Source organism: Sciurus vulgaris, assembly GCF_902686455.1.
Source record: "Sciurus vulgaris genome assembly, chromosome: 10".
Taxonomy (NCBI): Eukaryota; Metazoa; Chordata; class Mammalia; order Rodentia; family Sciuridae; genus Sciurus; species Sciurus vulgaris.
The window spans coordinates 1,545,912-1,573,244 of NC_136470.1; the positions used below are offsets into that span (position 1 = coordinate 1,545,912).

General features: G+C 63.6%; 4 protein-coding genes across 6 annotated transcripts in view; 3 read left to right on the plus strand and 1 right to left on the minus strand.

Annotated features, from left to right (window-relative positions):
• TSPEAR (thrombospondin type laminin G domain and EAR repeats) overlaps positions 1-27,333 on the plus strand; it is a 162,246-nt gene that overhangs the window by 57,381 nt on the left and 77,532 nt on the right. For both annotated transcript variants that reach the window (XM_079100756.1, XM_079100757.1), the window contains exon 2: positions 14,411-14,631. In XM_079100756.1, the coding sequence (XP_078956882.1) occupies positions 14,411-14,631 (221 nt within the window). The remainder of the gene's footprint in view (positions 1-14,410; positions 14,632-27,333) is intronic.
• Positions 408-27,105, plus strand: LOC306637896 (uncharacterized protein; the record flags this gene model as incomplete). Its single annotated transcript, XM_079100784.1, has 2 exons — positions 408-1,259; positions 26,850-27,105. One exon carries the CDS (start codon positions 408-410, stop codon positions 1,227-1,229), a length of 822 nt encoding a protein of 273 aa, XP_078956910.1. The 3' UTR covers positions 1,230-1,259; positions 26,850-27,105.
• Positions 8,415-9,265, minus strand: LOC306637894 (uncharacterized protein; the record flags this gene model as incomplete). Its single annotated transcript, XM_079100781.1, has 1 exon — positions 8,415-9,265. The coding sequence occupies exon 1, from the start codon at positions 9,249-9,251 to the stop codon at positions 8,415-8,417; it is 837 nt and encodes a 278-aa protein (XP_078956907.1). The 5' UTR covers positions 9,252-9,265.
• LOC306637893 (uncharacterized protein) lies at positions 20,113-26,820 on the plus strand (the record flags this gene model as incomplete). 2 transcript variants are annotated; one of them, XM_079100779.1, is made up of 2 exons in its annotated part: positions 20,113-20,371; positions 26,146-26,820. In XM_079100779.1, exons 1-2 carry the CDS (start codon positions 20,174-20,176, stop codon positions 26,818-26,820), a joined length of 873 nt encoding a protein of 290 aa, XP_078956905.1. In that variant the 5' UTR covers positions 20,113-20,173. The 2 variants fall into 2 exon arrangements, with proteins under 2 accessions (XP_078956905.1, XP_078956906.1); XM_079100780.1 differs by having other exon boundaries at positions 20,113-20,355; positions 26,136-26,820.

Consider the following 27,333-nt stretch of genomic DNA (forward strand, 5'->3'; position numbering starts at 1 on the left):
CCTGAGCCAGCGCTGTCCCTGGAGAGGCCAGGGGGCTCAGGGACTCAGGAGCGTAGGGGGCCGTCCCGCCGCCAGCTGCCTGCCACGGGGTGTGAGCACAGACTCGGGCACCGGGTGCCCACATCCCAGTCTCCCTCCCTGCGGCCCGGGCAGGGCGCACCACGTGCCTCAGCAGCCTACACGCCCGCTCGGGGTGTTTACAAGCTGAGCCGCACCTCGGAACCAAACAAGAGGGATGCTCACGAGGGCTAGGGCTCCCCACACAAGGAAACAGGGCACTGCGGAGCCTCCACAGGGCAGGTATAAGAGCCCTGCTGCCAGCTGCTCACACCCACTCACACACACTCACACCCACTCACACACACTCACACTCACACCCTCCCGTACCTCCTCCCGCCAGCACCGCCATGGCCGCCTCCACCATGTCCGTCTGCTCCAGCTCTTGCCCCGACCCCTCCTGGCAGGTGGACGACTGCCCAGAGAGCTGCTGCGAGCCCCCCTGCTGCGCCCCCAGCTGCTGCCAGCCCAGCTGCTGCGCCCCGGCCCCCTGCCTCGCCCTCGTCTGCTCCCCACTCAGCTGTGCCTCCAGCCCCTGCTGCCAGCAGTCTGGCTGCCAGCCTGACTGCTGCAGCTGCTCCCCTTGCCAGCCGTCCTGCTGCGTGCCCCTCTGCTGCCAGCCCGTGTGCTGCAAGCCCATGTGCTGCAAGCCCGTGTGCTGCAAGCCTGTGTGCTGTGTGCCCGTCTGCTCTGGGCCTTCCTCCTCCTGCTGCCAGCAGTCTAGCTGTGAGCCCTCTTGCTGCTCATCCTCCCCCTGCCAGCCGTCCTGCTGCGTGTCCCTCTGCTGCAAGCCCGTGTGCTGTGTGCCCGTCTGCTCTGGAGCCTCCTCCCCCTGCTGCCAGCAGTCTAGCTGCCAGTCCGATGGCTGCAGCTGCTCCCCCTGCCAGCAGGCTAGCTGCCAGTCCGATGGCTGCAGCTGCTCCCCCTGCCAGCCGTCCTGCTGTGTGCCCGTCTGCTGCAAGCCCGTCTGCTGCTACAGGCCCTGCCCCTGCGTGTCCCTGCTCTGCCGCCCCGTGTGCAGGCCCGCCTGCTGTGTGCCCAGCTCCTGCTCTGCCTCCTGCTGCCAGCCCAGCTGCTGCCGTGCGGCCTCCTGCATGTCCCTGCTCTGCCGCCCCGCCTGCTCCCGCCCGGCCTGCTGCCGTGTCTCCTTGGGACAGAAGTCCTGCTGCTGACCGGCCATGTCCCCAGGCCAGTGGGCTCAGGTCCACCCCTTCTGGGCCCCTCACAGCCCTCTGTCTGCTCTGAGCAGGTTAGATGGCTGGGCCCTCTCCCCAGATGGACCCCTCATGTGTCCACTGTGCTGACCTGACCTCCCAGGAGGCCCAGTCCTCTGGGTCCCCTGAGCCTCTCTCCCGTTCCTCTGCTCTGGGTCACCTGCCTCGTCTTCCACCTGCCAGCTCCTCTTGGGCTCAATAAACTCACCCTAATACCCGATTCTGCTTCCTCTCCTGCTTGTGGGGACAGGGTGGGAGCAGACCTTGGTCTCTCTAGCCAGGAGTATTCCTAGGAGGGGGTGACTGGGCCTGGAGGTCACAAGGGACAGTGTCTGTCTGCTCTGAGGTGGTCGCCAGTGGGACTTGTGACCACGCCAGGCAAGCCGAGTCCCTGCCCCCTCCCTAAGCCTGTGCTTCCTGAGGCTGCTCACCCCAGACATGCCTGGTGCTCCTGTGTAGTCCCTGCCCACTGTCTCTCCTGGGCCAGCCCCTGTGCAGTGCCCCTGGACAGCTGGCCCCCAGGGCCCTATCTGCTTAGCAGACATGTGCTGGGGGGCGACTGCCGTGTTCACGGGAGGTCATGACCTCACAGCAGCATGGAGCTGGGGTGGTGACGGGGAAGGGCACGGATGCACCAGCCTCCCTGCAACCTGGGTGCTTCCTGGTCCCCTGCTAGGAACCTAGGGCTCTGCGGGAGTGTCAGGGCACAAGCTGGCTGCAGGCCCTGCAGGCCTTGCTGTGGACAGCAGCCCTGAAGCCAGACGGCATTGGGTGAGCTGAGGGCACACGTGGACGGGCCCCTGGCCCCACAGGGAGAAGGATGTCAAGGGCTGTGGCAGCCACTGGGTGCCACCTTCAATACAGCACCGTCCCCAGCATGTCCAAGACCACAGTGTCCTTCCCCACTGGCTCCTGGCCCACTGTGGCCTGGACTGTGCCTTTCCTCTGGGAAACCTGGTGTTCCCCAGGCACTGTGTCCATACCAGAACCCGAAGGTGCCCCACTGCCCACCAGCGGAGCAGATGCCCTGCGCCCCTGCCGGTCCTCCGACGTCTTCAGGTTTTGAATGGGTGCTGCTCACACGGCCCCTCGGGCAGTCGGGGGTCTGAAGGAGGCCCCACTGGAGCCTCCTCCTGAGTCTGGAGCTGGAGCTCTGGCCTCGCACTGCCTGGGAGGCTCTGCTGCCTGGCCCCAGGCACCTGCTGCCGCACCCGGGCGTCTCCAGGTCTCGGGACGAGCAGAGAACCAAGTCCCAGCTGCGGGGCTGTGGGTGAGCCGACGCACCTCTTCCTGGGTCAATACGAGGACCGGCGGGTCCGGCTTGCCCACACAGAGCTGACTGTGTTCCCTCCCCACCAGCCGCGGACGAGTCAGGCCTTACCCTGCGCCCTTGGCACCCGAGCGTGGCTGGTCTTCCCTATGAACACAGTGGTGCCCGTGTGCCCGGCGGCTGAGCGTGGGGTGTCCGCAGGTGCTGTCAGAACGTGGCTTCTTCAGTGGGATGTGGATTCAGACCCCGTAGCCACCTTTCTTAAATCACGTCACTTGTGTTCTTAGGATCAAGGTGCGAGTGCTCTTTACCTATTTCGCGGGTGCTGGGTGTGTGTGTGCGTGCACATGTTCATCTGTGTGATGCGTGCATGCATGTTCAGTTCATGTGTGTTGTGTTGTGCAGTATGCATTGGTGGCTGCGTGTGCCGTGTATTGTGCTGCGTTAGTACATGTGCATGTGTGTGAGTGTGCTCTGCAGACCTCCTCCCGCTGGTGGCTCAGATGTCACCTTCTTCACAGGTGTCCAGGGCCGGCCCTGACTTGTCCGTCCCCTCCGTGGTCCTGGAACCCGAGCTCAGCCCAGCACACAGTGCTGCCTACGCCCATGCCTGTTTGCTGGTGCCGCCGCTGGCGCGGCTCCGCAACACTGCCAGGTTACTGTGCGTGTGCAGGGCCTCCGTCTGTGCGCCCGTCTGCCCTGCAGCGGCCTCAGGCCTCTGCCCCGCCATGCTCACTGTGTACACCGGCTCCGTCACGTGCTGTAAGTCTCACCTTGAAGCGAAGTAATGACCGCCTCCAATTTTGTGTCTGCCTCTTGAGGTTGGCTGGCCATTCCAGGCATCTTATTTCCCGAGAGGTCAGAGTCAACTTGCCGATTTTGACCCCCCTGGATTTTGGTGAGTGTGCCTTAAACACATGGATAAATTTGCCGAGTCAGTTTAACGCAATTGCGTCTTCACCCCATGAACGTGGCACTTCTCGCCTGAGGTGTAGTTTCAGTCTCAGCCGCATCTTGTCGCTCTCACTCTGCAGAGCCTGCGCAGGTGCGAGTCTGTCGCTTCCCTTCAAAGCTGTGCTCCTCTCCAGCGGCTGAGGGCCACGTCATGGAAACGGCTGGCTCTGTGGGCCGGCCTGGCTCCTGAGGCTGCTGGTCCCTCCTCGTTAGGGGGGTTCTGCGCACGCCGCGGGATCCTCTTACTGTACAACTGTGTGCACTGTGAATGAGGCTCGTTCCCTCCCTCTCCCCGCAGGCTCCTGCCTCTTCCCCGACCTGGGCTGCGAAGGGCCTGGGGTGTGAAAGGGCCAGAGCCGGGCTGCCGGGTGCTGGTCCTGGGGGAAAGCGTCCCGTCTCTCCTCAGGGTCTCTCCTCATGCTGGAGGCCCCCTCTCAGTTCTGGTTTGCTGGGGGCTGGTTTCTTTAAAAAAAAGAAATTCTGTACTGGGGAGAAAACAAGGTGGGATACCGTGCTTGCTGGAGAAGCAGCGTCTGAGGAGCCGGCCCTGCAAGTTTATCTGCGTGGGGTCTCGCATGCTGTATAACGGGGTGGCGGGTGGGGTGAGAGAAGAAGGGAGGAACTTTACGCAGAGGGAAATGAGAGGGAGGCGGGTATGAGAAGTGGTGGACTGAGACCGACCCCATGACCCCAGGACGTGTTCGATCACATGAATGGTGTGACTCACGTTGTGCAGCCACAGAAACAAAAAGATGCGCCCCATTTGTGTGCAGTGAGTCAAACGCAGTCTGCAAAAATAAAAATAAACACATGAATAAGTAACTAAATAAAAGAAGTCAGGGACTGTGCAGGCAGCGTTCCGGTGCACCAGGCAGTCACAGGGCTGGCGACCTTCCTGCAGCCTGCTGGCCACTGCGCGGAGCTTCCTGCAGGAGCCCGTGGTCCAGGCATGGGAGGCAGCCGGCCTGGAAGCAGCAGCCCTGGTGCCACAGCATAGTCGTCCTGTCGGCTCTGAGCAAGGTGGGTGGGGTCGGACCAACGGCTCCTGCACAGAGCTTCCCTGGCTGGGCATCGCCCTGCCCGCTGGGCATCCTGTGCCCTGGCACAGAGCCATTCTAGGCAGCCCGCAGGGCACAGCCATGAAGTCCGCGAGCCCGACCTCGGTCGCCCCGCTGCACAGGTGCCAGGGGCCTTATTTCTTGCCCAGTGCTTAGAGTCTGCAGCAGCGCCGTTTGGGATTGGCATTTTCTGTGGGGTGAGTGTTTTAATCATGAATTCAGTCCCTCCAACCGACACAGAGATATTCAGATTTTCCATTTCTTCTTGCACTGGTTTTTACAATGTGTGTCTTCACTCATTTTATCAGGGCTGCGCAAGGGGCCTGAGTGTGCTCGCGACCGTCCGGGCCCTGATGTTGGTGGCCAGTGCTCCTTTCCTTGCACTGTCATCCGTGGGCCTTTCCAGAAGCCGGCGTCCCGCTCAGCAGCCTCTCTGCTGGCGATTCGCTCCTGCCTGTTACTCGGGCTCGGCTTGAGCTCCTGACCCGGCTCCTCCAAGTGGGAGCTGCCGTCTCTGATGTCCTTCTCTTCTACTGAAAGCAGTCGCCGCTCTGCACCCCTGGGGTCCTGGGCAGCCTGTCCCACAAAGTTCAACATGAGTAGATCTCATTGCAAATGATCCATTTTCATTTTGTTCAAGATATCTCCTCCTTCCCATTGTGATTTCTTCATCGACTCAGGCATTATTCGTAAGTGTTTAAGCCTCTGAACACTTAGTGATTTTCCAGGTGTTTTCCTGTAACGACTTCTCTCTCCGCTGTGGTCAAAACCACCTCCGTTTCCATCCTCCTGGAGGCAGTGAGGCCTGTTTCCAGGCTTGGCGTCCAGTCCACCATGCTCTTGACAAACTGCCTTCCGCGGTGTGTGATGGAGTAGAACAGACATGTTGATTCGCGATTGGTTATAACGTTCTCAATTTTCCACCTGATTACGGATTCTATCAAATTTGGTAGCAGATACATGGCAGTTCTTACGCTTCTGCTCGTCCTTTCTTCTGGTTCTCCTCATGCGTCTGCCAGACACTACGCGTGTGTCCAGCCGTGAAGCCCTGGGAATGGTTCCCCCGGCCCTTGGTTTGGGTCCTGGCCTCTCCCCAGGCCTTTCCTGGGGCGTCTGCAGGTCTCCCTAGAGCTTTGGCCTCGCTCCGCCCCCTCAGTCCCACCCTGCTCAGGCTTCCTCGGGATCCGCGGGCGGGTCTGCAGTGGTCACCTGAGCTCTGGTCTGCTGACCCCACGACTGACATTTCTGGCTTCCGTGGCTCCATTCAGGTCTCCACTCTGGTCTTGGTGGAGGGCGCGCCTCTCCCTTAGCTGCGGCCACATGGGGCGCTTTCTCTCCCGGGCGTTGCTCCCCGTGGGCCGGCTCCCTCCGCCAGGCTCCTGCTCCTCTCTGGGAGTCCCCTGTGCCTCGGTGGTTCAGCACAGCCCCGTCCCAGTCTGCACGGGCTTCTGGTGCTCGGTGTCTTCTTGTCTGGCCTTTTGGGACTCGGGTGTCCCCGAGCTAGCACAGGTCTGGGAACCCTTCCCGCGGTGCCTGGTTGCTCTCTGCCCAGCCTCCCGAGCTCTGAGCGCCGCGTGCGAGCCATAGATCTGAGCACCTCGCTGGGCAGCTCCCTCCTCTCGGGTCTACCCAGCAGCCTCCAGCAGCCTCCAGCTGCCGGGCCTCCCTGAGCTCCGGAAAGCCCCGGGCTCTCTGGGGTTCCCGGTGGTGTTGCAGCTGGGAGACTCGGTGGGGCTCACTGCGAGTATCGTCCTTCTCCCGGGACCGCAGTGCCCCATGGCTAGGCCTCCAGTGTGTGGAAACTGCCATTTCACGTGTTCTCCCTTTTTCCAGGTGTGGAGGTGAGGCCTGCGGGAAGCTGCGCCCTCGAGTCCGGCTCCCGCTCTCGCAGTCCTATCCGTTGCTCCCGTGATTCCTCAGACCTGTCCCTGACTCGGTGACCAGGTCTGCCTCCTCCCATGGGGAAGCCTCCAGCCGAGTCCTCACCCACCTGAGACACTCCTGCTGCCCAGGCCGGCCCACAGCCAGTGTCCCCCGGCAGGAAGCTGACAGCAGTTCTTGCAGAGGCCTGGGGCCGCAGCCACTCCCTCAGGGCCCGAGGCTTCATAAGCAATGTCACCAGCCCACCCTCCCAGGTTCAGTGGTGTCCTGTTACCCAGACCGCGTGGTCAATATGTCAAGTCCCAGTTTAGGGGACATTTGTGGGGGTGACTCAGACAAAATCCAGAGACTGAGCTTGGAACGCCTCATGAGGGGTCAAGGAAGCGTGGCCAGCTGGACTCCAGGCACGGGGGCGCGTGCTGGGAGTGAGTGGCGGGGGTGTTAGGACACACGTGTCTGAAGCTCTCCTGTGGGTCACGCGGCAGGGGATTGGGGGTGGGCCTTAGGATTTCTCCAGGTCAGACGTATTGAAGCCTCACTGGCAGGAGTAACAGGATCGTGCCGGAGACCAAAGGCATGTGAGGTGAAAGGCCCCGATGGTGGATGCACAGGTCAGGGTCAGCCTGGGCCATGGGGCCAGCCAGGGGCAGAGGGGGCCCTGGGCTTCAAGTGGCCCCAGCCTGGGGAAGCAGGGTGTGGGAGAGGCCAAGGCGAGGGCACCTGGGCCTCTGTAGCCTGCCTGGGGCTGTGGCCAGCTGCACGGGCAGTGGGTGTGGCCTGGAGTCTCTTCCCACCAGCCTTTGTGGTGTCGCTAACTCAATTAGAAATTGCAGTAATGTCTTTCAGCAAATGGAACACCAACAAGAAAGTCACAGCTGCGGCCATGGGGGACGTGGGTGGCGGCCCTGAGGCCTTGGTGGGTCGAGTGTCCCCAGGCACCACAAGCAGACCCCTTCCTGGTCAGAGCTGGCTCTGGAGCCACCCCGAGGGCCTGGGCCAGCACTGGCCATCTCCTCACGCACGCGGAGCAGGCTTGGTTCTGAAGGACTCGTCTACCCCACTACAGCCATCCACGTGCTGGCACCCACGAGCGTGGGCACCTGGGACAGTGGGGCCCTGCATCCTGCCCCTCTGCCTCCGGAGGACACTGGAGTCGGGGGACAGGAGCCAGGCCTCCCCAGCAGCTCCAACACAGCGTGGCTCCAGACATGATTCTAAAGATTCACTAAAACATCCAGAGGGCACCTCGGTGTCCTTAGGCCAACTGTCCCCAGCAACGTCCACTGGGGTTTCAGAGTGTGCCCTCAGGCCCTGACCCTGGCCAGGTTCAGAGAGGTCGGGGTACAGGTCTGCTCACAGAGGTGGAGGGTGACTGCCAGGACAAGTCCTGCCACACAGTGACGTCAGATCCTGCTCCCAGTAGGACAGGTGCCGAGTGAAGGGAGAGAGGTGTTGAGGGCAGAGCTACAAGAGGCTCTGAGTCACGGCACAGGGTGGGGACGAACCCACGGGGACCCAGGCAGATGCCAAAGGGCTGCAAAGCCCAGCCTCACCCTCCCCGCCCGGGCCAGACCCCGGAACCACGTACCCCGGGCGCAGCATCCCGAGGGCCAGCAGAGTGCTGTGTGCAGAGGAGAAACCCCACAGCAGGGCGCACAGCAGGGACAGGGAGCCTGTGCGGGTTCAGAGTCATGGCCTTTATTGGACAGTTTGCTCAAGTGCATCCAGAGAAGGGACAGAGAAGCAGGAGTTGAGACCAGTGACACACCTGGGGACAGGGGCTTTCCAGGAGCCCTCCTGAAAGCTGAGTGTGGACACTTAGTGTTTCCACACCGTCCAGCTCAGTAGCAGCTGGACCAGCAGACACCAGGAAGCAGCCTGACAGGGAGCAACTCAGGACATGGTGTCATGTCCAGGTGGGGCGTCCAGGTCTCCCGGCCTGTGACGAGGGTGAGCCCACTGGCCTGGGGACATGGCCGGTCAGCAGCAGGACTTCTGTCCCAAGGAGACACGGCAGCAGGCTGGGCGGGAGCAGGCGGGGCGGCAGAGCAGGGACACACAGGAGGACGGGCGGCAGCAGCTGGGCTGGCAGCAGGAGGCAGAGCAGGAGCTGGGCACACAGCAGGCGGGCCTGCACACGGGGCGGCAGAGCAGGGACACGCAGGGGCAGGGCCTGTAGCAGCAGACGGGCTTGCAGCAGACGGGCACACAGCAGGACGGCTGGCAGGGGGAGCAGCTGCAGCAAGAGGGCTCACAGCTAGCCTGCTGGCAGGGGGAGCAGCTGCAGCCATCGGACTGGCAGCTAGACTGCTGGCAGCAGGGGGAGGAGGCTCCAGAGCAGACGGGCACACAGCACACGGGCTTGCAGCAGAGGGACACGCAGCAGGACGGCTGGCAGGGGGAGGATGAGCAGCAAGAGGGCTCACAGCTAGACTGCTGGCAGCAGGAGGAGGAAGGCCCAGAGCAGACGGGCACACAGCACACGGGCTTGCAGCACACGGGCTGGCAGCAGAGGGGCACGCAGCAGGACGGCTGGCAGGGGGAGCAGCTGCAGCAGTCAGGCTGGCAGCCAGACTGCTGGCAGCAGGGGCCGGAGGCACAGCTGAGTGGGGAGCAGACGAGGGTGAGGCAGGGGGCCGGGGCGCAGCAGCTGGGCTGGCAGCAGCTGGGGGCACAGCAGGGGGGCTCACAGCAGCTCTCTGGGCAGTCGTCCACCTGCCAGGAGGGGTCGGGGCCAGAATCGCAGGAACCGGGATGGCAGACCCGGCTGCCGTAGCTCAGGTTGCTGGAGCAGACGGACATGGTGGAGGCGGCCATGGCGGTGCTGGCGGGAGGAGGTGTGGGTGAGTGTGAGTGGGTGTGAGTGGGTGTGAGTGTGTGTGGGTGTGAGGCCTGGGGTGCCCGGGTTTTATACCCTCCTGGACGTCTCCCTCCAGCCCAGCACCACCTCCTTCCTTGTTGTGGGGCCTGTTCCTGGAGGGCCGCGGGCTGCGCTTCTCTTCCTGCGTCCCAGCTCAGCTGAGCCGGCACCGCTGCAGGGCCTGACTTGTTTTCAGTCTCAGAGAGACAAGTGGAGGGGCCAGAGGGTGCGGGGCTCTAGTGAGTGTATTTGACTCTGGCCTATTGTGGAGTCTGGTTATCGACGCGTAGTGAGACCACCAGAGACTGAAGTAAGAGAAAGTTTATTTGGGGGAAAAGGAAAAACAAACGGGCTGACGGGTCGGGACGGCCCCTCAAGCCCAGCAGGAGCACAGTGCCAGCGACTTCAGCCGGCTGGTTCTTCAAGTGGAGAGTCACACTCAGAAAAGTCCTGCAGGGCCAACAGGGGTCTTCCTTTCTTCTTTTTCCCAAGGGATGCAAGCAGCCAGCTCCGGCTTATCTGTTTCTGGCTGCACCTGGTGGGTCAGCAGGGCAGGCTGGCTGGCAGCTCTGGGCCTCTGGAGGGATGGATTGCTTCACAGAAATAGCCACAACTCCTTAACTCATGGCCACATTTTATCTCCAATGTTTGGCCTTGATTCACCACCGTCAGTGCAACTCAGGGACCCCCGCACACCCACTCTGGGCTTGTTTTGCTGGGGGTCTCACCTGTACAACGCCCGTCTGTGGTGCGGCCACACGGGCATGCTGCCTCTGGCTGGCTGGGGCCCGGTCTCCTGGCCTGCGAGGACCCTGCTGTGGTTGGAAGGCCGAGGGCAGTTCACTTGGGACTGCCATGGAGGTGGCATGGGCACGCTCTCTGCCCTTTGGCACCCGTCTTCTCGTGGCCCTAGCAGAGCAGGTCCCTGGGCGCAGACTCCCCTCTGCTGGTGCTGCTGGCTGGCGTGCCTTTCCCGGCCCACAGGAGCCTGGTCTGCACGGCGCCCTCCCCCTGCTGTCTGTCCAGGTGCCCCCTTTCACAAGGGCACGGCGTGCTGGGCGGGTGCCCACCCTGCACACCTGGCCTTCTCTCCCTTGCCTGCCAACACCCGACTTCCAAGTAAGGGCACACGTGGACGCCCGGGTCGGGGTCCAGGCTGCCCGCTGAGGCGGCTCTGGGGAGGGCTGGGATGGGGCTATGCTCTGAAGCTGCGAGGTGGGGAGCAGGTGGGCCTGGCAGGGCAGTGTGCACGCTGTGGACGTGGCTGCCATTCACGGGCGACTTTAAATGCATTCTGCTGAGGCGTTGGTGCTTAAGAGTGGAGAGAGCTCCCTGTGCCCTTGGCCACTCCCTGGGTTGTCACATGAGGACCGCGGCTCAGCCAGCAAACCGCCTGTGCGCAGCACTCACTCAGGGGCTGGCCTGGCCTTCTGGCATGAGTGTGCCATGTCCTGGACCACGCGGCTCCTGGCAAAGGCTCCTGGTCTCCGCCAGCCCGACCTGAGCCTGACCTCCGGGTCCTTGGCCCTGGCTCCTTGGCTCTTCTTAAGAAAAGTGCTGGTTTTCCAGATGCCCCTCCATTTGGCCCCCCGGGCAGCTCTGGGTAGCTGCAGCTGGGCATGACCAGAGCACATGGCGCTGTGCCCACCCCCGGTCCACTCTGCTCCCCTCTGTCACCAGCCAATGTTTTGGGGAGATTCCCTGAGGCGCTCTGGACATGCTGGCTGCTCTGGTGGTCACCACCGCCCTTTGGAGATGGGCCTGTGACGAGCGCCTCGTGGTCCCTTGGGCGGCCCGGCTGTGCTTGCTCACAGGCTCCTTCTGTGTGAGGCGCTGCTCCTCCGCTGCTCGCCGGCCTAACCCACCCTTCTGGCCTGGACAGTGGAGTCTGCACGCTGTTGCTGAGTGCTGGCCAGCGTCGCCACAGTCACGTGCCGGGCGCCCTGGCATTGGCCTTGGGAGCCCCTCACACTGGCCCCTGGACCTTTCCGGAGTGCCCCTCCTCCGGCCCGAGGGTTTCCTGGTGCAGGCTCCTCTCCACCGTCCCTGCTTCATCCTGCTCTCGGTCACTTTTCAGGGGGTCCTGGTTCCCTCTACAGGGAGCTGGAGCTTAGAAGCCAGGGTCTGGAGCTGGTCATGCTCTTCCTGCCTCCTGGGGCACAAGGAGGCATCTGTGTGTGCTGCCCATAGAGGGGGCAGTGTTCCCTGCAGGAGTCAGCCTTCCCTTGCTGTGACAAAGTGCTGGATACGAGCAACTGAAAAAGAGAAGGGGTTCGTTTTGGCTCACAGTTTCAGAGGTTCCCGGCCTTGGTCGGTTGGGCCTGTGGCCTGGGGCCCGTGGTGGGGCAGGATATCATGGTGGGAACACACGGGAGGGGGCCTGTCCAGCTCAGGGCGACCAGAAAGTAGAGAGACAGGAGGGTTCGGAGCCCCCTGACCCGCTCACGGGGTGCCCCCGAGGATCCAACCTCCTCCCGAAGGCCGCCTGAGGTCCCACCACCTCCCAGGAGCCCTGGACTGGGGACCAGCCTTCCCCACCCGGAGACCTGGGACCCTCCAGACCCCAAGCACAGCGCTTCCCCTGAACCCGGTCAGCAGGGCTCTCCTCGGCTGGCTTCTCTGGTCCCCTTCGGTGGCCGAGTGGCCAGCTGTCTCATGGAAGGATGCTGGGCTGTGTGGAATGCTTCACACGCTGCTTTCCTGGTGTGCTCACCTGTTGGGTTACCTGGGTCGATTTTCTTACCTACAGATTTGCAGGGAGTCCTGGGGCAGCAGAGGGAGGTCCTGTGACCCCATTATTCGGTTCTGAGACCGACCCGTCGTGGCTTCCTCTCTGTGCTGGGGATGGGCTCCCTGAGGCCACTGAGGGCCGGCGTGGCTGCGGCAGCTGGATGCTGTTTTTCCTGTACTGTCCCCGGCTGGCCCCAGAGGACTTGTCTCTTGCCCAAGAGGACCTGGCCAGAGTCTGCACCCCTGCTGCATGGACTTGGCATTTCCTTCTTTAGGTGGGGGTAGAAACGCCCAGGAAACCAGAGTTCCTTTGTTGGAGGTTCTTCTGGGTCAGTGGGGTCTTCAGGTCATCTCCTCCTAGTGCGGCTGGGCGGCCTGCCCGCCTGGGCTCCCTCAGCTGTCAGTGCCATGCGTGCTGTTCACGCAGGAGCTTCTGCCTGCAGGAGAGCAGGCAGCTGCCTGTGCCGAGGAGGAGCCTCCCGGAGGCTCTCGGCTGAGCCAGGCAGAAAGTCCACAGTGCTCGGGTGCGGCCGGCTGGGCATCAGCCGCGGAGGTGCCCAGCTGCCTTCCGTCCTGAGCAGGACTCGCCAGGTCCTTGTGCTGTGCCTGCTCCTGCCACCCCAGCTTCCTGAAGCCAGATGTGGTGAGGCCAGGACGTGAGGAGGCCGCAGGTGTCGGGAGGGGAGGCCTGGAGGGATGCTGGACGGCGAGATGCTGCCTTCTCTTCCACCTGAGCAGTGCCGCTGGGCTCGCTGGGCAGGAGGTGGGGTGGGCGCTTCTCCCTCAGGACGCTTCCATCTCTCTCCAGCTCAGCCGACTTCTGAGGGGGTCTCCACGTCCATTTGTGGGTGAGGGACTGAGGCCACCGGTGGGTGAGTGATCACGAGCCGTGGCTGGCACCTCAGCACTGTGGGCATGCTGTGCTCTCACGCCTGGGCTGAGCTGGGAGCTCCAGGGCTGTGCACTGTGTCTCTGCCTGTCCACTCCAGGCAGCCGGTCTCCAACACTGGCACCCAAAGGGCAACGTCCACAGTTCCAGCAACGGCCAGTTTTGCAGAATGAAGAGCGGCCCTTCGCCACCCCCGGTCTCCTGCTTAGCAAAGGGTGCTGTTCTCTGGCTCCTCTCTGTTGGTCTCTCCAGAGGTGGCAGAGACTCGATGGCGCCAGGCTCAGTGCTGTCTTGTGCAGGGCAGGAGGCAGGGTGGGAGGCAGGGCGGGCTCTGCTCATCCATGGGCAGTCCCACACACAGGCCCGGGGCCCTCCTGGAGTTTCTGGCTTGGCTCTGCCCAGCAGGGGGCCAGTCAGTGGGAGGTGCATGTTCTGGACATGCGTCCTGGTTTCTCACACCTGTCCTGTGTCCTAAGCCTGCCCTCCTGACCTGACTTTGGTGGGATGCAGGTCGGTCTCTGCCCTTTCCTGGGCACTCTCGCCCCCTGGGCTCTGTGTGAACCCTTCCTTTCCTCCCAGTCTGGTTTTGGAGAGGCCATTCTCCTTCCTACCGTCCTTGGTCTGAAGGAGATGCGTGTGTGTGATCTCCCCTCCATCCTTGGTCTGAAGGAGACGCGTGTGCGTGATCTCCCCTCCATCCTTGGTCTGAAGGAGACGCGTGTGTGTGATCTCCCCTCCGTCTTTGGTCTGAAGGAGACGTGTGTGCGTGATCTCCCCTCCGTCTTTGGTCTGAAGGACATGCGTGTGCGTGATCTCCCCTCCGGGTGCTTCCTTAGCCCTTCCCACTCACCCCAGGCACCGCCCACCAGGAGCCACTGCAGTGGCTGACCGGCCACGGCTCGTCCTGGAGTCCCCAGCTAGGGACAGGCCTGGTGTTCTGCAGGGCACGGTCAGAGCGGGGAGCTCTGCCCTGGGCACGCCTGCCCCTGCCCTGGGTCAGACCCCTGTGGGGCTCCCCTTCTTTCTGTCCCAATGGCTGCTGCCCCCAGAGAGTGCTTCCCAGGGGTGCTCTGGTCCCCAACAGCCCTTTGGACAAGGGGAGCGGAGCTATGGTGGGACCCTGTGCTTGCCACTGCCAACTGCGGCCACCTGGGAGGCACGTCTTGGAGGCTGACCAAGGAGCCTGGACACTACTCGGGAGCAGTACTCCTGGCTGCAAGGCCCGTAATGAGGGTGGCGTCCACCCAGCTGGACGGCAATCCCCAGGAGACATCCTTGTGGAGGGCGGGGGCCTCTGTGGGCCCTGGTCCTGCAGCGCCTGTGACGGTGACACCACCTCGTGACCCCTGGTCTGGCCAGGGCTTTACCCGGGTCCCCATTCCGACCCTGACGCCTCACACTGCCTCACACTGGGGCAGGTCCTGCCCGGGCCCGCGTGCCCCTCACGGTCCCCACGTCAGGGTCTCGACCTCACCTCCTGCCATGTCTTCGGCACAGACCTGCGGCCCCTGGACCTGCTGGCAGAGGCGCTCCCTCCGGACGGCACCGGGGGCGCGGTGCGGACAGTGCAGGTGCACGGCGCCAGTGGCCTCCAGCTCCCGGCAGCCTCCGCCCGCGCCTGGAGCTTCCCCGCCTCGCGGCTCTTCTTCAGATGCGGCCTCTTCCCCGCGGAGTTCTCCATCGTCGTGACCTTGAAAGCCCCCAGTCTGCCGCCCAAGGTCAGTGGGGGTTTTTCACTTCCTGTCAGGAGAAGGGACCTTCTTGTGCCTGGGCACCACGGTCGGGGGGCTGCTCAGGGCCTTCGAGGGCGTCTTCGGGATCGAGTGGCTCGTGCTGCTGGGTAGTGAGGCCCCACCACGTCCCGCGTGGATGAGGAGAGGATTTATAGGGTTGGCTATAAATCAGTTAATTAGCCATCAACTTATCTGATGGACAAACGAGAGCCAACAGTCTTTCCAAAGGAGAGGGGGCGTGACAGGTCCAGCCGCACCAGGTCTGGCCTCTAACAAGATGGCGCAGCCCACCTCTCCTTTATTTGTGGTCACGCAGGCAAAGGCCCGACCAAGAGGGCCTTCTGTGATGGACAGGATGGGGAGCCAGGGGAGCCACTTGCTCAGGGGACCACCACAGAACCAGAGGGTGAGCCACTCCCACGCAGGGCCACCTCACCCGGCCATCGGGGGTCCCGCCTGGCTGCCGTCCTGGGGACAGGCCTCAGTATCCCACGGCGCCCCAGGTCTGAGTCTGCTAGATTTGGATGGCTCCCCTGGGCAGGAGGCTGGCGGTCTGTGGCTCCTGGCTGGGGATGGCAGGTCACTGAGCGCTCTCATTCTGACGTCCTTTGGCACCTCAAGAGGTGCAGCGTGTGGTGGGCTCTCCTTTGGCGCACGGGCCCATCATTCCCAGTCTCGCGTGGCCCCCTTCCCGCCCTCCCCGCCACGCACGAGGTGCACTCTCAGACACGTACTCACAGGCGTTCAGGCACGCACGGCAGACAAAGGGGGTTTCTATTTGCAACTCACAACTGCCAACTCAGCAAAGCCCTCTGCCTGGTTGTCTGTCTCTGGGTTGTCTGCAGAGCCAGAGGCCGGCGGGGCCAGCAGGGACCCCTCTGGCTCTGGCCCTCTCTCCTCTGGCTGTCTCGCCTGCTGGGAACCCTGGGGTCTGCAGTGCCGGGCGCCCAGCGCTCCGACTTCCCTCCCCTCCCCCGTGTGAGTTGGCTACATCCTGCACCCTGCCGGCCACCTTGCTGAGCGTGGCTCTGCGGACACCCCCAGCGCGTGGGTGCCCGGTGCTTTCTGTGGTGCTCAGTAGCTCCTAACTGCTTCACTGAGATGTGATCCACGCACAGTCTGCGTCGCCCAGGTCAGGGCCCAGTGCCGTGGTTTGTGGTGCCGTGGTTTGTGGGCTGTGGTTTTGTGGTGTCACCTGCAGGAGGAGGAATGCCCTTCCTTTCTGTCTGGTGCTTACTCTGTGTGTGTCGCTGCCTGAGAAGTGCCGGGGGCTGGCTGCACGCTGGCCGCAGCAGCGGGCGTAGACACGGTGGTGCTCCTCCGGGTAGAAGCGTGCCTCTCCTCCCTGTGGCACCCCGCCGTGGGCTCTGAGAGGGGAGGCTTCTCCCGGCTTGCCATGTGCCCGTCATGAATGGGCCCTGGGCTGTGCCGGTGCCCTTCCTGCTTCCACTCAAGGGTCCCGCCATGCTTGCTCAGTCGCACTGTTGGGACTCATGGCCTGGACCGACCCTCAGTGGAAACAGCCTTTCCCTCCAGCAGCGGGTCCACCTGGCCCTGCTAGTCTGTGCTGCGCTGCTGTCACTGAAGGCCCCAGATGACCGGCGTACACAGAAGGGCAGTGCACTAGGCCTTAGCTCTGGGGGCTTTGGTCCGGGGTTGCTGGGCCCTGCCGCCCTTGGGTGGGTGGTGGGACAGCAGAGGAGGATGTGACCCCAGGCGGAGCAGGAGGGCGGGGCCCAGTGTCCCCAGAGGGGCACGTCCCAGGGACACCCTGTCTGCAGCAGCCCCCTTCCTGTGTTGCCCAGAGGAGCAGAGGCAGGGGACCAGTTCTCCAGCACAGCCCCAACCATGGCACCCCTGGCGCAGGATTCCCCCACACTGCCAGGCCCCCTCGCCAGCGTCTTGTGCGGATCTTGCACGCGCACCCGAGGACAGAGGTCCAGTTTCCCCGTGCGAGCGGCGGTGCTCTCCCCATTTCTGGCTTCTGGAGGGGCTCGCGGGGCCTCTGTGCAGTCCCTCCTGGAGCGCTGGGTCTTGCTTCCTCTTCCTGGTGCTCGGCTCAGGCTTGTGTGCTTTTCTTCCTCTGGTGTTCCGAAGTGGAAAACCGGGGCAGCAACTCCGCATAGGAACTCGCAGCTGGGATTTCCCCGGGCAGGGCCTCTGCTGCACCCACAAGTCCCATACCTCAGTGTCAACACCTGGCGAAGGCCCTTTCCATCTCTCCTTCCCTCCCTGCGGTACTGGAGGAGTCTGCTGTTCAATTTCCACCGACTCAAGTTTCCTGGCTTTTTCTGTGATTGATTTTTAATTTCATTCATGGTGCCAGAGTACACGCTTTGTATGCTTCTGTCCTTTTGGGCTTTCAAGGGTTGTTGTGCGGCCTGGCACACTTCTGTCCTGCACAGTGTCCCACCACGCTTCAGAAGCTGGGTGCTGCTAGGGGGACAAAGAAGGGACCTGTCAGACGCCCAGGCTGTCATGCCCCTCAGGTCTCCTTCCCCGTGGGCGTCCTGCCTGGTCCATCCACTGCGCAGACAGAGCCCTGCGCTCCCCACCAGGGCTGGGCTGCCTGGCTCCCCTGTTGCTGCCAGGCTCTGCCTTGCGCTTGCCGTAGCTGTGTTGCCGTGTGCACCTATTCGACATCCATGATCTTTCACCTATGGAACATTCCTCTTTGTCTCTAGTATTTACCTGAGAGTCTATCCTATCGGACGCCACGTGCTGCTCCAGATCCTGTGACTAGTTTGTATCATGCATGCACATAAGTGCACACACACATATGCACACAGCACCATGCACAGGCACACACGTTCATATATGTACATGCACAGGTACAACGTGCACATTTGTAGGCACACAGCTGGCCACACTTGTTCAAATCAGCCTCACCTCTGAGTCTGAAGTGTGCCTTGTCTAGAAAACATCTGGTTGAATCCTGATTTTAAAAGCTGTTCTGACAGCCTCTGACTTTTGATTTGATTCTCCTATCTGTGCATGTTTAATGCCATCATTTATGTACATGGGAAGCTCATTGTTTCTGAGTTTAATATTTGCATATTCGCCTATTTGCTAAATTGCTCTGTGGTGCCCCATCGATCATGGGGTCTTTCCTGGTGGTCAAGGGACGAGTCTTGCACATGCGTGTTCCCACCTGAGGCTGGTAGGTGGCGGCCTGCCCTCTGGTTAATGAGAGTCTCTTTGTGGTGTTTGCCCTCTTATTTTCCAATTTTTGTGCCCTTTGGGAGGTTTTTACTTATTTTTTGGCCTGCTTGTGGTTTTGCTGTTTAAACAGTCAGGGGCACAGTAATGAAGTGCTGTTGGACCCACGGGAATGGCTGTGGTGTGCCCGCGGGGACTGTGCTTCTGTTCAGGCTGGCCGGGTACTGCTGGCCGGGTCAGCGTAGATGAGCAAGCCAAGACGGCGCCCGGGCAGCCCTCAGTGTGGCCGCGCCCCAGGCCCCCGAGTCCTCCCGCACGGTGAGTCTAGGCAGAGCAGTGGGCCCGGCCTTGCCGGCTGGACTGTGCCCACGAGCTGGCTCTGTCTCCTCTGCGCACATGTGGCTTTTGATCTCCTTGCTGATTCCCTCACGACCTGTCCCTAGCGGCTGCTCCTCCGCCTGCCGTAGACTTATCTCCACTCAGCAGAGCAGCTTCAGATCCGCCCTAGCCGGCCTGGGGATGTCACTCTGCAGTCCCGGGTGACGTGTTCCTGCCTCCCGGAGCCTTCCTGTGGGTGGAAGGTCACAGGCCTGCACCTCTTCCTGTTCGGGGAGGTCACAGGCCTGCAGGCACGTTGCGATATTGTAACTTGTGCAGGACCTGAGGACAGCGCCAGCGGACGTGCCGTGGCTCCTGTCCGCTCGGCCCTGGGACCCGGCTGGCTCCTGCCTCTTCCCTGGGAGCTGACCTCCCCCAGGATGGCTCCGTTGCCCAGCGCGGCTTCTCCATGCCCCCGTGCCGGCTCTGTTGAGGCCACCAACACCTCACACACGCCTTCATCCAGTGGCCATTCAGGGAGTCGGGAGAGGACGGGAGGGAACGTGCCCGTCCCGTCCCTGTGGCCGGAGCTGCTTCGCGGGTGGTCCTGGTTCTCCTATGCTGTCAGCTGTCCCTTCCGGTGCTGCAGGCCAGCCCGCCGGCGGCCTCGATGGACCTGGGGGCCTCGCCTTGCCTTCGCTTCTGGAAGCGGGCTCTGCGGCTGGGCCCTGGGTTGTTGATGCCTTTCTTGGGGACCTTGGATGAGCCCGGGTTCCCGGCCTCCCGCGCCTGCGAGGAGCCGCTGCTACTTCCGGGCCACCCTCGCATGGCTGTGGCCTTGCCCTGGGTCCTGGCTTTGGACACCTGTCCCGGTTCGGTCTGTTTGGGGCTCTGCTGTGGAACCGACTTGGAGCTGCTGAGCTCCGGGTGTTTTCCGCAGATCCAGCAGTAAAAAAGCTGCACCAGGTTTGGAGGAGACACATCTCCCTTCCTACCGGCCTCCCATCAGCCTCCGGCACCCATAGAGTCCTGGCTTCTTCTGGAGCCTCTGTGGCCAGAGCATCACCAAGGGCCCTGCCCTGATGCTTTGAGATTGGCAGAGTGTCCCGACCACAGGATGAGAAAACCTGTCCAGGCCCAGACGTGGGTACTGCCAGGCACAGGTGCGGTCCTGAGCACCAGGACGTGGCGGGCCAGCCAACAACCGAGTCCACAGGAGGAGGCTCACGCCACTGTGGGCTCCGTGTGTGTCCCGCGGTGACCAGAGCTGCCCTGCTTGGTATTATGGCAGGGAGGGTGTTCCCCAGGAGAGGAGCCAGGAGTCCTCTGCACAGGGAGCTGCGGGGAGGCCGAGACCTGCCGCAGGCACAGGCGAGGCTGGTGGCCCCAGGAGACGGGGAGGGGCGAGCCCTGCACACAGCTGGAAGGTTCCCTCCTGCACCCTGGTCACCCTGACTGTCCTGGGCCTGCATCTGCCCCCGACCCCCAGCCTCCCTTGGCTGCAGGTGGACACATGCCCTCAGGCCTGCCCCAGGGATCAGCCCGGGCGGAACACCCTAGGTTCCCATGACAACCAGCAGACCCCCATCCTGACCTTGGGTCAGCAGCCCAGCACCCACGGCCTGTCCTCAAAGCCCAGAACCTGGGGCCACCCTTGCCCGCCCAGAGGTGGGGGTCAGTCCACAAAAACAAACGCTCCTGTGTTGGGAGGGGGCTGTCACTGCAGAAGGCTGCCCGCCCACGGCCGTCCCTGCACCACAGGACACCTGGGTGCAGTCGAAGCATTTCAGCTAGTTTGCTCCAGCGACAAACCCAGCCAAGGACAGCCAGATGCACCTGGGCACCAGACAGCAGCACACAGACACTGGCCAGCCACGCTGGGACAGCAGCACGTCACCAACCACACCAGGAACAGGAAGCTTCCCTCAAGCCTGACTGGGATGACAAACAGCAGCCGGGTATAAGGAGGGAGGCCTTGTCCCACACCAACACACTCACCCACTCACACTCACACTCACACCCACCCACACCTCCTCCCACCAGCACCACCATGGCCGCCTCCACCATGTCCGTCTGCTCCAGCAACCTGAGCTATGGCAGCCGGGTCTGCCAGCCCAGTTCCTGCGATTCTGGCCCCAACCCCTCCTGGCAGGTGGACGACTGCCCAGAGAGCTGCTGCGAGCCCCCCTGCTGCGCCCCCAGCTGCTGCCAGCCCAGCTGCTGCGCCCCGGCCCCCTGCCTCACCCTCGTCTGCTCCCCACTCAGCTGTGCCTCCAGCCCCTGCTGCCAGCAGTCTGGCTGCCAGCCTGACTGCTGCAGCTGCTCCCCCTGCCAGCCGTCCTGCTGCGTGCCCCTCTGCTGCCAGCCCGTGTGCTGCAAGCCCATGTGCTGTGTGCCCGTCTGCTCTGGGCCTTCCTCCTCCTGCTGCCAGCAGTCTAGCTGTGAGCCCTCTTGCTGCTCATCCTCCCCCTGCCAGCCGTCCTGCTGCTTGTCCCTCTGCTGCAAGTCCGTGTGCTGTGTGCCCGTCTGCTCTGGAGCCTCCTCCCCCTGCTGCCAGCAGTCTAGCTGCCAGTCCGATGGCTGCAGCTGCTCCCCCTGCCAGCAGTCTAGCTGTGAGCCCTCTTGCTGCAGCTGCTCCCCCTGCCAGCCGTCCTGCTGTGTGCCCGTCTGCTGCAAGCCCGTCTGCTGCTACAGGCCCTGCCCCTGCGTGTCCCTGCTCTGCCGCCCCGTGTGCAGGCACGCCTGCTGTGTGCCCAGCTCCTGCTCTGCCTCCTGCTGCCAGCCCAGCTGCTGCCACGCGGCCTCCTGCGTGTCCCTGCTCTGCCGCCCCGCCTGCTCCCGCCTGGCCTGCTGCCGTATCCCCTTGGGACAGAAGTCCTGCTGCTGACTTCCTGATTCCCATCTAGGCTTCTTTCCCTGTGGCGCCCATTGCCCACCAGCCTCGGCTGCCCTTGACAGCCCCAGGGAACACAGCAGGCCCCTCTCAGGGCTTGGCCTGCTCCCAGGCCCTTTCCTGCTATTGCCCAGCATCCTCTCGTCCCAGGATGAGCCCTGTCCACCGAAGCTCTGGTCACACCCTGGGCAGTGACACCGCCTGAGTCCTAATAAAGCTGTCCGTGTCTCTCACTGACCTTCTGTCCTGTCTCTAGACACACGGGAGGGGCCGGAATGAAGAAGGACACGAGACCCGAGTGTGCTGGCCTCTGTGAGCCCCCAGGGAGGCTCCCATGCCCCTGGGGGACCCTCAGCCCAGCGGTATCCCAGCCCTCCTTGGGGAAGCTGCGGCTGGTGGGACAAGGTGACCTTAGTGCCCAGGGACAGGGCCTCGGACTGCAGGGCATACCACCCAGCCTGGGTTCCCGTCCAGGGCCCACAGTAAAAGCTGGGCCCAAGCCTCGTCCTGACCAGGGCTTCTCCTGGGCCTGCCTCTGGGCACCCTGGGCAGCCCCAAGGAGGCAGAGTCCACAGTCCCCACAGTCCGGGAGCGGGTCCCCTCCCTCTGTGCCCGCCCTGGAGGTGCCAGGGCTCTGGCTGCCTCCTGACCCTGTTCCTATATGCCGACCGGGTGGGCAGCCCTCCTGCAGCCCCGGGGCCCTGGGTCTCTCCCACGCACTGCCCACTCTGCCCCGGGGCTCAGACACATGGGGATGCCATTCCTGCCTGAGGCCACCACGCCTCTTGCCTGCCAGGTGGCTGTGCCTGTTCAGGGTCCCAGGTCCCCTGCCTGAAGGGGACGTCAGAGGCGCCAGCCCCATCTCTACCCCAGGCGCAGCATGGATTTCCACGGTCAGGATAGACGCCCTCCCGTCCCCCCACATCAGAGCACCCAGGACAGCCAGCGGGGGTGTCCCCAGACCAGAGACCAAAGTGACGCAGCCTCGTCCATCTGTTGGAGGCACAAGCAGGTCCCCAAAAGGGGCAGACGAGGCCTCCATGACAGAGATATTAGCTTCCTCCTGTGGCCTTGGCTGGCGACGGAGCTGAGCCTCTGGCTGTGCACACCTGGCCAGGCCTCCTCTGTGTCCTCCGACGCCACAGGGTGGAGGCAGGAGGCAGGAGGCAGGCCGAGTCCGGCACTCCCTGCACCTGACGTCCAGGACAGTCGGGGCCTGCCTGCCGGGGCCCACGAGCTCCTGCTGGGGATCGCAGCTCCGATGCCCCGGCAGACGCATGTCCTGTCTGATCAGAGCTGCAGGGCCGGCATGGCCACTGTGCAGGACACGCTCTTGACCTGGGAGACATCGAGGGACGGCGGCCCTGCAGGCCCGCGCCTCGGCCTGGGCCACGGAGACGGAAATGCGGTCCCCACAGAACGTGCTGCTGCGTGCACGGCCACTACACCACCAGGAAGGGGCCCCCAAGCGTCCACTCGAGGGGACTGAGGCGTGGCCGCTCACGCCACTGCAGGGCACACGGGAGGACCCATGCTGGGCGCAAAGGCCGCGGCCCGTGAGTCCACTCCCAGGAAATGTCCAGACAGACAGATCCACAGACAGGAAGGTGCTGGCCCAGGAGGGGCGAGGGAGGGACGCCAAGGCAGGCGCGACTGTGCGGCCCGAGGCCCAGCAGAGCTCCCGAGGGCGACCTCTGGCCCACCCACATCCCAGCCACTACCCAAGAACCACGGGGTCTCCACCCGAGTCTCAGCAGGGAAGAGGAGAACGTGACCAAGGCTGACGGACACACCACAGACACAGCGGCTGTGACAGACCCAGACCCGGGTCTCCGGTGCCCGTCCACGGTGGAGGACGCAGCCTGCCCAGCTCCTTCTGCCCACGCCTGGGGTGAAGTCCTACTGGCCAATCAGGGGCAGGAAGAGACCATGGCAAATAATAAAGTAGAGCCATCTGGACAGTGTGCATGAGGAGTATTGAACACCCATGAACTGGGCATTTCTGGAATGTTCCATTCGATATTTTCAAACTGCAGTCATTGAAGGTGATGGAGCTGGTAAAGGGAACCCTGCAGCTGGTGCAGGGACAGCTGCACTCTGGGAGGGGCACAGGGCCACTAACGGGGGTGGGGGGAGGGGGAGAGAAGGGAAGGGTATGGGGGAGGGTAGAGTGGGGAGGGGGGGGAGGAGGGAGAGAGGGGGCAGAGGGGGACCTGACCCTGTGACGCTGGGCGCGTCCGAGTGAAGTGAACACGAGACACACACAGCGAATCTCTTCCTGGTGGAATCTGGGTCCCCCCAGGGAGCAGAGCGTGGGCTCCAGCGCCGGCCAGGGAAGGGCAGGCGTGGTGATGGGCAGAGGCCCACCGCGGGCCCCCGAGTTCTGAGAACTGGGCCTGGCGCAGCGGCTGTGGATCCTGCCGGCCGCGGGCTCGACCTGCTCACGGGAGCCTGGACGTCTGGGCACACGCCCAGGTCACCAGCCGTGGCTATGGGCGGCGTGCCGCTGCTCGTCCTCACCCAGTGCCCACACGCAGGGAGCCGCACGCTGCACACCTCTGGGCTGTCCATTTCCAACTAAGCTCCGGCAGAGCTGGGGAGGAGGAACAGTGGGCGGTCATCAAGCAGAGAGCATCCTGAGGAAGTTAGAGGGGATGCGAGCAGCCAGCCAAAGCAGCAGGAGGAGCCAGGGAGCCCGGGGGCGCAGCACGCAGCTGTCCTTCGCCTGCGAGCCAAGGACTCCTGCAAGGCAGGGGCAGGAAGGAGCTGTGCACAGGCCAGCGCTGCCACGCTCAGTCCACGCCGCTCAGCAAGCCGGCACCCGGCCTGAGCTAAGGGCAAGCCAGGATCACCGTCTACTGTGGGAAGGCAGGCAGGCAGCGGGCGTCCCCCGCAGGGGACCCGGCAGCCCTGCCTGCCCCGCCCAGCCGCACCGCAGCCCCTGGGGCTCTGCCCTCACCCAGACGCCAGATCGGGCTCGCTTCTGGAGATCATTTGATGTTTCACAGAACCTGCCTGCTGGGCCCCAGCCGAAGGCCCCCTGACCGGCAGAAGCCCGTCCCCACAGAGGGCCACCAAGACCAAGAGGGTTGTGGGTAAAACCACAGGTATCAGGTTGGAAGGCGGCTGGTCACCACGCCCCAGATCTTGCTCCAGAACCGGGGCGGCTCCCCGGCCCCACTGGCCCCAGGACCCCGTCCAGCCCGAACGCTGCTCACACAGCTGGGCCTCTCGGGAGCCCATCCTGAGGGAGCGGGCGGGGGACGTCAGACCAGCCTGGCCCTGAGAGAAGCCAGCCTGCGTTTGTGGGGTCGCAGGTTTTGCAGATTAGCCAACTTCTCTGGGCATTTCTGCATCTGGAAAACTGGCTCCCTGTCCCACGTGAGGCAGGGTGGACTCTGAAAAGCAGCCACGCGGCTGGGCACGTTGAAGGGTAAGACCCCGTCCACACCCCACGGTGCCAGTCACGATTCTCCGTCCCTTCCTCCGGGGACAGAGTTCCTTCCTGGTGGCCGAGGGTGGATGGAGCTCGCAGCCCTCCCACGAACACACTGACGTCTCTAAACGGACGTGCAAAGAGCTAAGAGAAAATGGAATCAAAATCACGTCAACACAGACGTGGGGGTTCCGGTCCGGGTGCGTCTCGGGGTGAAAACGGCCTGGCGATCCGCCGAGCAGCCCCAGGGCACAGGAAGCCCACACCTGCGTCTTCCACTCAGGAAGTGGAAGAGCAGCGACCGGCTTCCAGGGGAGCCAGGGCCTGAAGACATGGGCAGACCTCGTAAGATCTCGGTGACACCACGGGAGTCAGGGGACCGTGCGTTCACGTCACAGGACAGAGTCGAGCCACTGTGACAAAGAAACAGAACCAATTTCTGAAAATGAAAAAGTTGCAAATATATGTCAACTGAAGAGCCGACCTCAGCAACGCGAGGCACCAGCAACTCGACGAGACCCGGTCTCAATAAAGCACAGAACAGGGCTGGGGTGCGGCTCCGTGGGCGAGCGCCCCGAGTTCAACGTCTCGTACCCAAAAATTTAAAAATGAGGAGATGATCTTTAAAATAGTGCAAAACTGATTCCTGAGACGAGTGGACGTGTTGACAGGTTCAGTGAGTTCCACCCTCAGAAAGTAAAAGCAAACGAGCCTGGAGACCAACACCCGACGCTCCAGAAGATCGAGGAAAACCAAGCACTCCCGAGAAGCTGAGAAGCCACCCACAAGGAAGTGACAAGCCAGCGGCCCCCGGCCGTCCTCAGCAACGCTGGACACCACGGGCAGCGGTGCGCCTTCGTGTCTGAGGAGACGCTCTTCAGAAGCAGAGTTCTGTACCCAGCCAGACTGTCACGCAGCGCGTGCTAGGCTGGGACGTTGGCACACGCACCTGTAACGTGAGACCCGCCACCACACGGGAAGCCCACTGGCTGCACGGGGCACAGGCAACGGGAAGAAATCCAGAGCAGAGCTTGAATCCCACAGAGGCCCTGAGCGCGTCAGGGGAAGGAAAGGCCGAGCGCGGGAGCGGGACCGAGCGCACCAGGGCGAGTGGACAGAGCCCGACCGGGCACCCTGCTGCCCGGGACTCGGGCGTGGCGGGGACACAGCCTGCGGCGGAGCCCCTGTGCTGGGCTCGTTCTGTGAGACCCGCAGGCTTTCCTTCAGACGCCCGTTTTCAAATGCTCATTGTGATTTAAACGTGGGTCCGTCTGACCCAGGATGGACGGGCCCAGAGCCCCCAGACCGCTCGCCTCCAAGCCGAGCCCAGCGGCCCCAGGGCAGCTCAGGACCCGGGACCAAAACCAGGATGGCAGAGAAACAGCCCTGGGCACCAACACGCGTCAGCAGCAGCCGCACTAATGAGGGGCCTGCGCAGGCGGCCCTGCAGCTCAGCAGGAAAACAGCCGGGCCCATAAAAGCCCAGGCGCCAGGTCCTCACTCACCACTCACACTCACACTCACACACACTCACACACACTCATACCCGCCCACACCTCCTCCCGCCAGCACCGCCATAGCCGCCTCCACCATGTCCGTCTGCTCCAGCTCTTGCCCCGACCCCTCCTGGCAGGTGGACGACTGCCCAGAGAGCTGCTGCGAGCCCCCCTGCTGTGCCCCCAGCTGCTGCCAGCCCAGCTGCTGCGCCCCGGCCCCCTGCCTCGCCCTCGTCTGCTCCCCACTCAGCTGTGCCTCCGGCCTCTGCTGCCAGCAGTCTGGCTGCCAGCCTGACTGCTGCAGCTGCTCCCCCTGCCAGCCGTCCTGCTGCCAGCCCCTCTGCTGCCAGCCCGTGTGCTGCAAGCCCGTGTGCTGTGTGCCCGTCTGCTCTGGGCCTTCCTCCTCCTGCTGCCAGCAGTCTAGCTGTGAGCCCTCTTGCTGCTCATCCTCCCCCTGCCAGCCGTCCTGCTGCGTGCCCCTCTGCTGCCAGCCCGTGTGCTGTGTGCCCGTCTGCTCTGGAGCCTCCTCCCCCTGCTGCCAGCAGTCTAGCTGCCAGACCGATGGCTGCAGCTGCTCCCCCTGCCAGCAGTCTAGCTGTGAGCCCTCTTGCTGCAGCTGCTCCCCCTGCCAGCCGTCCTGCTGTGTGCCCGTCTGCTGCAAGCCCGTCTGCTGCTACAGGCCCTGCCCCTGTGTGTCCCTGCCCTGCCGCCCCGTGTGCAGGCCCGCCTGCTGCGTGCCCAGCTCCTGCTCTGCCTCCTGCTGCCAGCCCAGCTGCTGCCGCGCGGCCTCCTGCGTGTCCCTGCTCTGCCGCCCCGCCTGCTCCCGACCGGCCTGCTGCCGGGTCTCCTTGGGACAGAAGTCCTGCTGCTGACGGGCTGTGTCCCCAGGCGAGTGGGTCAGGCCCCCTCCAGAGTTATCCTGGGCCAACGCTGACTCCCAGGAGATGGTCAGCACCTGGCCCACCTGGGAATTCTTTCTCCCTGGAGCCCCTCATTCTGGGAAGCAGGGCTGAGCCCTGTGGCCAGCTCCCCATGCAGGCCTGCAGTGCTGGCTGGCTGTCCCCTGCCCTCCCCCTCCTGGCCTACAGTGGCTAGTCTGCCCAAGCCCAGGGGAGTGGCTGTCAGCAGGGCTGTCAGAAGTGTCCCCTTAGAGACCTGCCTGCCTGGCCAAATGGGAGGAGCTGGGAGGGGCTTGGGCTTGGGGACCTTGACTGATCTGTGTGCAGGGTGACCGCATCACAGCAGGGCGCTCTGCGCCTCCTTCCCTTCCCTGGCCCAGGCTGGCGCCCCGTGTCCTCTTCCCCGGACTCCCCTCTGCTGTCCTCTCTGCCCCCACCCGCCGGCTCCCGCATGGCCTGTCTGTTCAGCACAATAAACGTTTCTCG